Raw genomic sequence first — 12,693 nt, 5'->3', positions numbered from 1 at the left:
TTACTTTTGTGAATAGGCCTAAACCCTGAATTAACAACATCAAAATTATTAGATCTGTGCAGCATGAATGTTTATCCGTTTAAATAGTGTCTGTAACCTTGCTTGGGCCCGGGATCCAAGTTATTATGTTGAATTCTTTTCTCTCTCTACTTTTCAAATCAAGTTCATGGGCCTACTCTATGCCCTTGAAATCAGATTTTGCAGCCTCTTGGCTTTTCTCCAAAAGTCTCATTGTTTCACAAGCCATCCTTATTTTCAATTCATCCTTCCCGGTCCACTGTGTAAATAGGTGGACCTGCGTACTCAGGAGAAGTCGAACGCATTTGGTTGTTATTAGAGGAAGGATAGCTGACTCACACATGTAAAGCATTAAAGAAATCTTACAAATGTTTGAGTGATGTTTTTTCTGTTGTTGTTGTTGTTGGAGGCTGTGGGGCATTTAACCGCTTCCTGCCAGGCACACTCAGGCTTCTCTCTGCATTACCAGGTATCATTTTAGGCTAATAAAATAAACAAGGACACTATTTTAATTTTCTTTTCCCAGCATTTTTATTAGTTTACTTAAATGAAACATGCTATACACTGTGCAGCCTTTCGGAAGGTGGGAGAAGGGGGGATTCTGTATTGTCACAAGGAGTCTCCCCAGGGCCAGCACTCCGATGGACACGCATTTGTGGCTGATGTACCTTGACATTGTGGTGAGGTGTGAAGGGGAGCACGATTCCCATAGAGGCAGAGCTCCTGAAATAATGATGCTTTTTAAAATATATAAAAAATTCAGGGCTGGACCTGCTTTTCCTTCAGTAGCACAATCCAGCTGCAAAGGGGCCAGTATTCCGTCTCCATATCGAGCAAACATGCCATTTTTAAATGCAGGAGAGTCTCATTTCTCCTTATCTGACTTTCCGTGCTCGTGTGTGTGTGTGTGTGTGTGTGTGTGTGTGTGTGTGTGTATTTTGGGAGGAGAGGTAAGGGAGATGTTTTCTATTTTTGGCTTCTGCCAGCTTTGATACATTTTGCTGGAAGCTGTTTTAGTGTTTTGAGTACTATAATGATGACTGCTTACACGGTCTCCTTGGTAATCTAAACGGCTGTGTGAAACACGAATCCAGTTTGTGCCCTATTTGCTCTGACCGTGGTCATCTAATACTGTATTTGTCTCATCAAACGTTTAATTTGGGTTGTGGGTGGTCCATCTTCATATGTCAGGTGCAATTATTATTTTAAAATAAAAGAACCAAGATAATCTAGTTCTGATAGGAGTGCATTACACTGCAGCTTGCAGACTCAGTTACCAATTAAATGTTAACATATAGATTCCAACCACAAAGATTAAACATTTTTTTAGTATCTCATTTGTTAAAAAGCAAGTTGGAAGGCAGGTACCATGAAAGGCAGTGTTAGCCATAAGCCTATTCACTGTCTCGAATGCATTTCTTTTGAAATACCAACTTTTTAAAAAAAAATGAGAAAAAATGAGATCTTTTATAGGATTACTTTATGGGAAAGTTTCTTAATAAAGCTAATTGTTAAATAACAGATTAACTGGAAGTGCTGGTTAAACATTGACACAATTAAGGTATAAGAAAAAGTCACAAAACACCAGCCTTTCTAGAAGTTAAACTTTAGTAAAGAGACACATTTAGTGAGTCTTTTTCTTGTACCAAAATACCATGTCCAAACAATAAAGTAAACAGGCCTTTTTAAAACAAGAAGTATGAAGGTAAAATTGCAGCATCAATATACTCTTATATATATATATCACTTGAAATAGTTAGAACAAATAGTCTTTTTCTACATTTTTAAAATCACTACAGACACTGCAAATAAGGCTTAAGTATTTATTTAGTGGAGTACAATGTGTGTTGACCGGTACACTCTTATGTCCTGTTTTCTATACCTGCTCTAACAGAATGAATTTCGATATGGTTACATTATGGAACCTTCCAAAGCTCTTTGAATTTACAGAAAAGATGTTTTATTTGGTTTTGTAGAGACTAGATCATACAGCTTGAACAGGTTGTTCAGCATATGGTTACACATATACCAGGATATCTTTGCTCAGATTAAGCCCCTGGGAGAGTTGCACTTCGTACCAAATATCTCGAGAGTTCCTTTGAGGGATATGCACAAGGGGGACTTATAAAGGGTACTTACATACGAAGACAGCCTCGTCATCATCTACCACTGCTACAGGTGGCAGACAATTGTTAGTAAAAAATGAGGCTAGGCTACTAAGGTGTATTTAACAACCAATTTTCCTTCTTTTATATATTCCTGGAGACCCATGGATGTATTGGAAGGGACACATTTAGCCTTCTGGTCTGTTTCTTAGGAAAGAAAGCCTTAGCAGTGATACATGTTTTTAAATGATGGCAGACATCTGTCACTCAAGCCATGCCCCCAGCACTGTCATGTGGGAGGTTGACAGTTCTCATTGCAGAAGTGCAGACTATGTCAACGGATCGCCCCTGGGCACTCACAATGTCATCTCCTACTCTTGAAGTGTTTGCCAAGTTCTGAAATCACTTTGTCGTGAACATGCCTGTGGTGTGCTGAAGAAAAAGCAAAGGCCAGTCAGAGGGCAGCTGCTGAGGACACTCTTTAAAACCCCGAAAGATATTTAACATCCTATTAAATAAATAACTTAGAAGGAAATAGAAAGGGATGAAGGCAGAATGCACAAGCATACCATACTATTTGCTTTGTTAGAACAGTTTTACACTAACATGTGTACATCTTTTAATCCTATCCAATGCTCCACGATGCCACACCCAAAGCTCCTTTGGTTGTGCACAGAACATGACCCAAGTGCTTTCCAGTAAATGCTTGCGTGTCTTACTGCTCATTGAATCACTCGGCTGGAATGAGCAACGAAAGTCTTTGACGTGAGTTCATATTCCATAAATAACTTTTCTGAAGATCATTCAACAGATTGTTCCATGTCCTTTAAGTTCTATCTCAGAGGTTAAAAAAACAAACAAAAACAAACATAAACAAAAACTTAACCAAGAAACCCAGCCACAATGTTGTTCATATAGGAGTAACTTCTATTCCATTTGCTCCACCTCTATCTGGATTATAAGGCATGACACAGAACTAATGAAAGGAACATCAGACATCAGCAGTGTGTACAAAAGTCTTTAAAGACTTCCTTTCTTTCAAGCAAGCAGATGCCTGCCATGCGTCTTTGAGCTACTGTGTTCGTGAAGAATACCCACTATTCCTGGCCAAAGAGCCTTTGGTTCCACGGCACCCACAAGCCCTGGCTGCTTCTATGAGTGCACCACCATTGGGAGGAAATGAGCGGAGGTGTTTTTCCTTCGAGTTTTCTGTCCTCTCCTGGGAGCTCCTTTTCCATTCAAGGCCACGTACATCTGTCTCCCATTGTGCTGCCAGTTGAAGGATGCATAGGTGTTGTATCCATTTTCCTCTATCCTCTCCTTCAGCTTACAGTCATTGTTAAATTCTTTCTGCAAAGTAAAAACCAAAATCTTTTATTCTTATGTTAATGATACTTGGTTCCATTGGGCTGGAGCCAGCTGTAGAATTCCAGTTCTAGGGTTTGTGTGCTGTTGACATTTGTATGCAAGGTGTGCACTTAATAACACAAATTCAACAGCAGAGGGTAAAACTAATAACTCATAACTAAAAGCAGATTCTATGTGTGAAGACAGGTTATTTACTTTAATTGATCATCATAGACTCATACTGAGGCCCTTTTACAAAGCTGGCATGCCTTGAATATGATCTGGTTTAAGTACCAAGAATGATGATCATGAAATAAACATTCCACTAACAATATTTGTGATGAGTCAATGATCAAAAATAGTGTTATCCCCTCCACCCCCCAGAGTAATGACTAGGGTGCCTCATGGGTAAAATTGAATTATAAGAAAAAGGTAGGTTTTTCAAGTGTTTAAACTTTACCTATAAATCCACAATAAACACACCGACATTGATGAGAAAGCAGATTAATATTTCTAGATAACCATGTGGCTGGGAGAGAAATGAGTGTTTTTCTCTCTTCTAAACACCAGATTTCTCACTTCTGTAAAATTATTTACAATTGTCCATAATTTGGAATTTTGATAGGTTTTATTCTGAGATCTAGGAATCATGGAAAAGTAGGAGGGGGAAGGCCTTTCTTTGTGAATTACCATATCAAAGAAATTATAAATATGGTGACTAGCACTGGCAATGTTGTATAACCCTGAAGACTTTGATCTTGGGAAATTCCACTCTATAGCTATAGTGCTTTGGCTTTGTTTCAAGTGACCATGTGTTTTTAGGGGGATCTTTTGGGACAAGGATTGATGTCTTATTCATTCCATAAATCCAGGATCTCACTCTGGAGTTAATAATGAAGGGGAGGTGCCTCACTAATTTCTAGACTCTGGCTTCAAAAATGTCCTTCTTTCCTTATACCCAAACTAACACAGTCAAGAAGTTAACACTTGGGACTTTTGCTCTTCTAATTCTAACATTCTCCATCCAAACCAATGGCATTGTAGGCATCTCTCAGTTGACGGGTCTACTGGTCAGTTCAGATTGTTTCTCTCACCTCAGTACTTTTTGAAATTTCTACTTAATTTATAATTCTTGAACATGCGAATATTTAAATATCCAGGTTTATGTGGGCTAGATTGTAATTGTGATCATTAGCAGAATCATCATAAACAGGTATAGTTTATGTTAATGTGATTAGTTTAAGCTTTGTTACCTGGAATTAATTTATCCTATGTGATTCTCTTCTATAAAGTAATATTTAAATGTGGTTTTCAAAGCAGATATGACTTTTTACATGAATAATTACATTCATTTCATTAAATAGGGTGCAGTTTAGACACTGGGAGGATAGAGAAAATTTTAGATAATTTTATATTTGAAACAGAGTTGTATAGAAAAGTGGTTATTTCCCCCCCCCCCCGAAAAAATTTATACAACAATGCTTCTTAAAGTGAGGTACACCTGTAGCAGACCCCTCATCTCAGGCTTTTAAAAAATATTTAGGCCATAGCTCACATGCTGTATCAGAGTCTCCACAGGAGGCCCTAGGAATCTATTGTTTATAGCATTTAGGTACATCGTAAGTGTTAACGTGTTTTGTTTTGTTTTTTAATCTAGGCTAGAGCAAGATCTCAAAGTAGAGTCTTAGTTTAGGAAAAGGTTTTGAATTTCTTTAGGACACCAGGTACATTTCTTTGGTCCTTACATCAGGCCTTTTGAAGGCTTCTTCTGTTTAAATTCAGTTTTATAATTTATTTTCTTAATTCTGTCAATCAAGAGAAAACTAATAACACAATAGATGCATTGTTCAAAAAATGAATAATGAAAACATAAGAGGTATACATTTTCCCACAAGGAAATGGAGGAAACGATGCAAAAGAAGAGAATATGGAGCTGTATTAATCAATGATTCTGGATGCCTAACTGATATTTTTAAGAAAGCTTATAAAATGAAATAAAAATGAAGACAGGAAATTATAAGGGTTGTCTCCTGACATACAGAATTATATTCGGTGTGTGCTCACGAATTTTGATGGCATACCCTTTAGATGCAAAGTTCCCAGACCGGTCCATCCTGAACAGGACATCCAATTTGAGGAGATTTTTCATTTAATTTAAACAAATCATCATTTTTCACTCTTCCTAATGATAATGCCAAATCACAAGATGAGGCACTATGGTTAGAGAATGGGTTTCTCTTTGCAACTGGCTGGAAGTGGAGGGCCTAGATTGTAATGAGCCGAGCTCACTGGAGAGGTAGTTAGGTTTACGCATTACACAGCTCAGTGGACTGCATGGTTCTAAGTGCTGAGGAAATAGTGGAGAACAAAGCAGACTCTGACCTCTTAAAGTTCACAATCTACTAGGAGAAGACAGTCAACAAAAAACACATTAATGTGCCTGGCTGGTGTGGCTCAGTGGTTGAGCATTGACCTATGAACCAAGAAGTCATGGCTCAATTCCCAGGCGGGCCACATGCCTGGGTTGCGGGCTCAATCCCCAGTGTGGGGCATGTAGGAGGCAGCCAATCAATGATTCTCTCTCATCAACTGGTATTTCTCTCTTTCTCTCCCTCTCCCTCTCCCTTTCTCTCTGAAATCAATAAAAATATATTAAAAATACATTAATGAGAGAAATATATGATAAGAGCCATAGCAGGTCACTAAAAAAGGGTGCTGTGATAGAAAGCACGGGACACCTATTTCAGATGGAGATAGAATGAATGAATTCATAGACCTCAGAGCTCAGAAAGAAACATAGGCACAGCACATGAGCTGTGTCGGGATAGAAAAAAATGTGGGGCAATGAGAGACAAAGTATTTAATACTTCTATGACATAGTTAATTTGAGAGTTACTCATTTCTCCTTGATGTCACCTTTTTAAAGAAGAATACTTTATCAATTAAAAATTATTTCAATCTTTTATTGCAATTACAGTATTTTACATTTTCTCCCTCAATCTAAACTCGTATTAGCTGGCTTTACTTAAAAGCATTGGTTTTGTCTGAGTGTGCGTATCAGTAGCTCTTTAAAGAATATACATACACTTGGTCCTCTCACCCAGTAAACCTGGTAATAGTAGATTTAGGAGAGACCTGGGCATATTCATTGAAAAGAAAAAGAAAAAATGCCTCAAAGATGAATATGTTGTGAACCTCTAAATAGAGTCACTTTCTAAAATACTCTATTATTCTTCTAGGCTCATTAGTAGAGCAACATATACTGGAAATTTTCAACTAAAATTTCTCTGACTCCCCCCGCCCCAGCCAAAGGTACCGACCCAACGTATGTCTGACTCTCCAGTTATAAGTGGACCTGATAGGAATGAAATACAAGGCTGTTCTATACCCAGACCAATTATGGAATCAAGTTCCAATGATTCTCAAATTGTGGTTCCCAAACCAGTAGCAGCAGGAACACCCAGGACCTTGTTAGAAGGGCAAATTCTTAGATCCTGCCTAGATGGACTAAATCAGAAAATCTGGGAGTGTGTTTTCATAAGCCCAGTGATTTGAACACATGCTCAAGTTTGAGAGCTACTGGCACTCCCATCCTGATGTTCATCAACAAAAGAAGTTTATGTGCACATTTTAAAGTGATATTTCCTGATTCTGGCTATGGAACACAGGGGTGTATGTAACCAAAGCTCCGGCTGGATACCAGCTCCTTAGTGGGGTTAATCACTATTGTCTGGGTAGATAAAATTCTGGAGTTGATTGCATGGCACACAAAACGATACATTTTTTTATATGTCTCCCAATTTCAGATTTTAACAGAATACAGAACACCCAAGTCTCTGTTTCATCTTCAGCTCTAACACAGACACATTATATGGTTTTCTACTCAAGATTTTTGTTTTCAGTGATCCTTTCTAAGATGTCTGCAGTGCCCATGCCAGTTTGACCAGATGCTTCCGTGAGAGTCTGACTGGTGAGCAATCCAGAACATTGACTGACGGACGCCAGCATCAGCCTGTGTGGTAGGCTAATGGGTGAACAACAGAGGAGATTATAGAGTTGGAAGAGCTACCCTGCCAGCACTTGAAACTGTGCTGAGCAGCCCACTGTGGCTCTATTTACTAGCAATGGAACGATAACAAAGCTATTCAATGTCTTCGGGAAACAGTCCAAAACTGTGGTAGTAATTTACTGCAGTGAATTTTGAAAATGAAAGCAGAATACTTACTGAGCCATAGAGTTTACCCCTCTTGTTCATGGCTAAATAATAGTTGCTGTTAATGGCTTTGACTGCAACAACTCCGATTTCAACTGAAGTTATCTTCAGGATACCTGAAACATACAATTACAAAAGGCTACACTTAAAGGAGTCACATAAATTCAGTTGAGAGGAAGAAAAATGAGAAGAAAGGACTGAGTTTATTTTTGATGGTTCTAAAACAAAAATATATTTTTTTAATACTTGAAAATAAAATGCCAGCTTCTTTCAATGTGCCTGAAAACCCAGAAGCTGTATAAAAGCAGGTAGTAGTTCTTTAAAAGAATTCCCCTGTATTTTACTCTGAGAATATGGGGAAATATTGTTTCAATTAAAATGCTTCCTTTGCTAACTCTGCATTTTCAACCCCATAAATATTGAAACAACTCTACTCATCTTAGTCTAGATTTCACAAAAACTTATCAGAGCGCACATCTGTATTATGGTATTAAATTAAATCTGTAGCATATGTCAGTAATATGTCAGATTTGCCTCAATCTGTAAAAACAGTGGTAAACTATTTCTTCTTTGTAGGACACTTAGATAAACTAAATCTTTTGCCTACATTTAACTGATAAATTGATTTTCGGCAAATGTGTTGACATTTTGAGGTACAGAGTGACTAACCCCACACCCACATTATCTTTAACATAGCAGGATCACTACTCTGGTTTGGAAGGAAATCCATCAGCATTTTTAAAAGTTTTCTTTATTTTTCTGGAAAGAATGGAAAATTTAAGTTTTCAGCTGTTGTTTTTTTATTATTTGTTTTTGTTTTGTCTTGTTTTGTTTTCTGGAAAGAATGAAAAACTAAGGGAATTAGTAACTGATAGGCAAGAGACCTTATCCCCAAATACACAAGTTTTGATTGGTGCATCTAGATACTTTTCTCTGAAAAGTTTCTAGGTAATGAGAGAAAAGGCATTTGATATTCTACTCAAAATGCCCACCTATTTTAGGTTAAGTAGGCCTTGGGTACTCACTGCTTACTTCTTATTTTATGACTCTTGGGAAAGCTTTCTCAGGGCAGGAAGCTGCACTGTGATGATCAAACGCCTCTGGACCCAGAGTGACTGGGTCTGAATCCCAGCTTCGCATTTACTGGTCAATGACTGTAGCAGACGTCACTGAACTGCCTGGCATCTCAATTTCATTTGTAAAATGGGCAACATAAGAGCAGCTCCCTCATATGCTTGTTGTGAGGATTAAATCAGAGATACATATTAAATAATTAAAACTTGCTTAGAGCTTAGTGACTTCTTAATTATTATTAGAGGGAAGTTTTCCTCGAAGAGTTCCAGATTTTGGAACTTCTTCCTGAACAGAACCCTCAAATTCCTACTGACTTAGCCCATACAATCTGGAAGTTGATCATATGTTATTATTCATCACGTATTACCTAGCATAAGATACACCATCCTGAATGTCATTGATACACTGTGTATTTATACTCTTCCCAATGGGAAAGAGTGGCTTGTTTTCAAGACATGAATGGCTCCCTTTCTTTCACAAGTTGATAAGCCATGTGGAAGTCAATAGACATGCTTGCATTCCCCCAGGCAAAGTTGGCATAACCAGAGAGACTTGTGCCAGAACTACATGCCAGGGACCATTCTGTCCACGTATCCTGAAGGAAGCCTCCGGCCTGACACAGCATTCTCTCATTAATAGAGTAAGATCGATTTTTATTGACAAACTCAAACTAAGGAAAGATGATGAAAGGTGAAGGAGACTTTTAACATCTATTTTCTTTACACTGGTAGTTCCCTTCAAGGTATGAACCCCCACACACACATTCATTTACATATTGTAAGACATACTTTTTTTGCAGTTTATTTCTTTAGTTCTCATAACAATCCTGTAAGGAGGTATTGCTATTTTGAGTTGCAGATGAAAAAAATGGAGGATATTGAGGTTATATGACTCACATGTAAGGTCATTAAACAACACAGGCCAGGAATGATGTATTCAACATTTGAACCTTGGCTTTTAGAATATCTTGCTCAGAATCTCTGACTATTTTGCCTCTACATCATATCTCCCCACTCTTTCCTGTTTCAGGAATCCTGTTGGAAAACCATCTGACAAAATGACTCATCAAGATAATAGTGTTTAACAGGAATACCACAGAGGACAATGTCTGATTTTAAGAAAAAGAAATCTAATGGACTTTATGTCATAAGCAGGAAGATATGGAGCAAGGCACATGCTAGGAATCTTGGGCAAAATATTTAGGCTGCTATTTACTTTGCCTGTTCAAGAGGCAAGTAAACACTGCCAGTAAATTGCAAGGTGTTCCCTATGTATGTATGATTTTGTAACTGGAAACTGTTAGAATGAAAAAGAATGAAGTATGATTTTAGCAAAAACTTTTTAAGGTGAATGAGAAGTAGTGGGATTAAACTGTAGTAACAGACTAAGTTGGGAAGAGGAAACCTGCTGTGATATAAATATTATTAAATCCTTGACTGATTATTTCTGAGAGTGTATTGCACATGGTAGAGCATATTTAGCTTGGAACTCTGTGGGTTTCATTCTGCTTGGCACAAAATAGGAACTCAATATTCAAGAAATTCATCAATCAATTCACCTCTTATCCCACTCTATGACTAGTTAAAGCTCGCCTGGAAAGGTCTATATACTTCAAAATAGAAAGAGGGAAGACGTAGGTGATGTAAGGTTCATTCAAATTCTGAAAATAATTTTTTGGATACATCATATGTTAGTAAGTCATAATTTGATAATCTTGTGGGTGATGGACAATGACTGCTTTTGTTACAAATATCTTTGAATGTGAGAGTGATTTTCTGAGAAACTCCTCAAGTCCAAAAGACTTCTCTATTTTTCATAAAGAATCTCTCCAGTGTTCTCTGTTCTTTGGTGAGCATGATCAAGTTTGCCAATACAAGTATTTTTGGAAAAGAGCACTAGAATTTTGTTTGACAATTTTTAGAGTAATAACTTATAGCTCTATATGTGTATACCTTGATGTAAACTTAAATGCCAACTGAAGGACAGCTTCCTTGGAGAAATTAAGTGAACAGCATACAGAATCACTCTGTATTTCTCACAGCTGATGTGAATCTACAGTTATCTTAAAATTAAACTTATAAAAAGCACTGTTTTGTCACTAAAAGAAACTAGGACCTGAAAACTATATCATCAATAGAAAGAAACATAAATTATATTTCCCATATATTATATTTAGATATTTTGTAAATTTAGACATTCTTATAGTGAAATTCTGTCATTTATATTAAGTTGTAACCACACCAGTTTTGCTATCTCTCAAAAGATGAATATGACAGGTGGCATTGTAAATCGGTTTAAGGGCTTTTGAACAGTTTCATACATAGGAAGACCTATGAGGAGAAGGGCACCCTTTTGGGAAATGATAAAAAGTCAAGTTATGGCTCTCCTCTTGCAAAGTCTATGTTTTATTGGGAATATAAGACAAATGCAGAGAGAATTCCAACAAAACATATGAAGTGATAGTGCGTACTTAAATGGAAGACAAGGGAGGCAAAGATGAAGGCAATTCATATTGGCTGAGGTTCCAAGGCAGACCAACTATGGGAAATGAGACCTGAACTGAGTAAGAGATAACCGAGGAAAAGGAGAAGACATAAGCAAAACATTATGGTGAACAATATGGTGTTTTCAGAAACAAAATTAGAAGTTTTATTTACCAATTAGAGTAAAAGGAATAAGGCAGGAAGTTGTAAGAAGTGAGGTTAGGAAGTTAAGTCAGACTTAAGTTATCAAGAATCTTGTATGGAATTTAGGCAAACAGGAATATTTTACCTAAAAATATATATCTTTTTAAAGAACATATTAGAAAAAGCCAACATTTAGCAAATCCCTTTTAGTAAATAATAGCAATCTGTAAAGTTTATTCTGAATTATATTTGAAATCCTAAATAGTAAAGCTTGATAATCAACATTACAAAGTGATTGTGACATCAATCAGCTCCTATTAATGAGCAAATTATACCTAATGATGCATCATCACTATAGTAATGGGGAGGATTTTGTAAACTGTTCCAAATGGAAATAACCTAATAGTTGTAATTTTCATGTAAGTCATCTTTTCTTTGAAATTGCAGGGCATGCTATGTTTTGATGAATGCTTGAGTAATAAATCTAAGGAGGTGGCCATTCACAAGTATCTTTCCTAGTTTATGATTTTCATTTCTAGGAGAGTAACATCTGACCCATTTTCTCCCCAGCAAATCATTGGACCAAGATGATTTGGGTTATTAGAATAAGCAAGCTATTGTACTGAATAGTAACTTTCTCCTTAAATATTTTTTTCATGGACACAATAGGAGAAAGTAAAAGACAAAACTTCAATAAAATGGAGAGATGGGGAAGGTAGGTGTAAACAATAAATGCAAAGTCCTATTAATCTTTTTTGATAAACAGAATATGAATAGAAGAAGGAATCCTAAAGATGATTCTGCTAACAGGTAGTAAGTACAAATGTGCAGGGTTTGTGTTGGCTCTCACTCTGAAGGGGGCAAAGACAAACAACATACAATCTTTACATTCAAGGAGTTTTAAAGCTGAGTAGGATAATGACACAAAAAACTAAAGTAATTGCAATACAAAATATATTAACTGTTATATCAGAGGGGAAAATGTGCTGTTATGGCTTAAATAGTAAAGAAGTCATCCTAAAAAAGGTGTTGGTGTTTGATGTGAGCCTTTCAGGAGTAGGATTTTAATGGGTGGGGATTTCTAAAGTTGAGGGGAATATTCTGGGCAGAGAAAAGTAAATGAGTAAAAACAGGCACAAGGAGGGAAGAGAGCTCAGCATGTGCATGAACCACAGTTGGCTTTACCACCAACTGCACTTAGTGGGGCCACTCTCCGTAAAAGTGAGGGCTCTACTTTGTTGACTAACAGTGGTGCTTTCCTGGGTGAGGAATCTACTGTTCAAAAAATCAGTTGTGAAACTTGGAAGCA

At 37.1% G+C, this 12,693-nt stretch overlaps 1 protein-coding gene across 1 annotated transcript in view; it reads right to left on the bottom strand.

Annotated features, from left to right (window-relative positions):
• Window positions 1–1,460: 1,460 nt before the first annotated feature.
• FGF10 (fibroblast growth factor 10) overlaps window positions 1,461–12,693 on the bottom strand; it is a 78,897-nt gene continuing 67,664 nt past the window's right edge. Inside the window, exons 2-3 of the mRNA XM_059694811.1 lie at window positions 7,696–7,799; window positions 1,461–3,473 (exon numbers count right to left, since the gene is read on the bottom strand). Coding sequence (XP_059550794.1) covers window positions 3,276–3,473; window positions 7,696–7,799 — 302 coding nt within the window. The 3' untranslated portion in view covers window positions 1,461–3,275. The remainder of the gene's footprint in view (window positions 3,474–7,695; window positions 7,800–12,693) is intronic.

Source organism: Myotis daubentonii, chromosome 4 (assembly GCF_963259705.1).
Source record: "Myotis daubentonii chromosome 4, mMyoDau2.1, whole genome shotgun sequence".
NCBI lineage: Eukaryota > Metazoa > Chordata > Mammalia > Chiroptera > Vespertilionidae > Myotis > Myotis daubentonii.
Note: the sequence above shows the minus strand (reverse complement) of the source record. Positions and strands in the feature narration are given on the sequence as shown.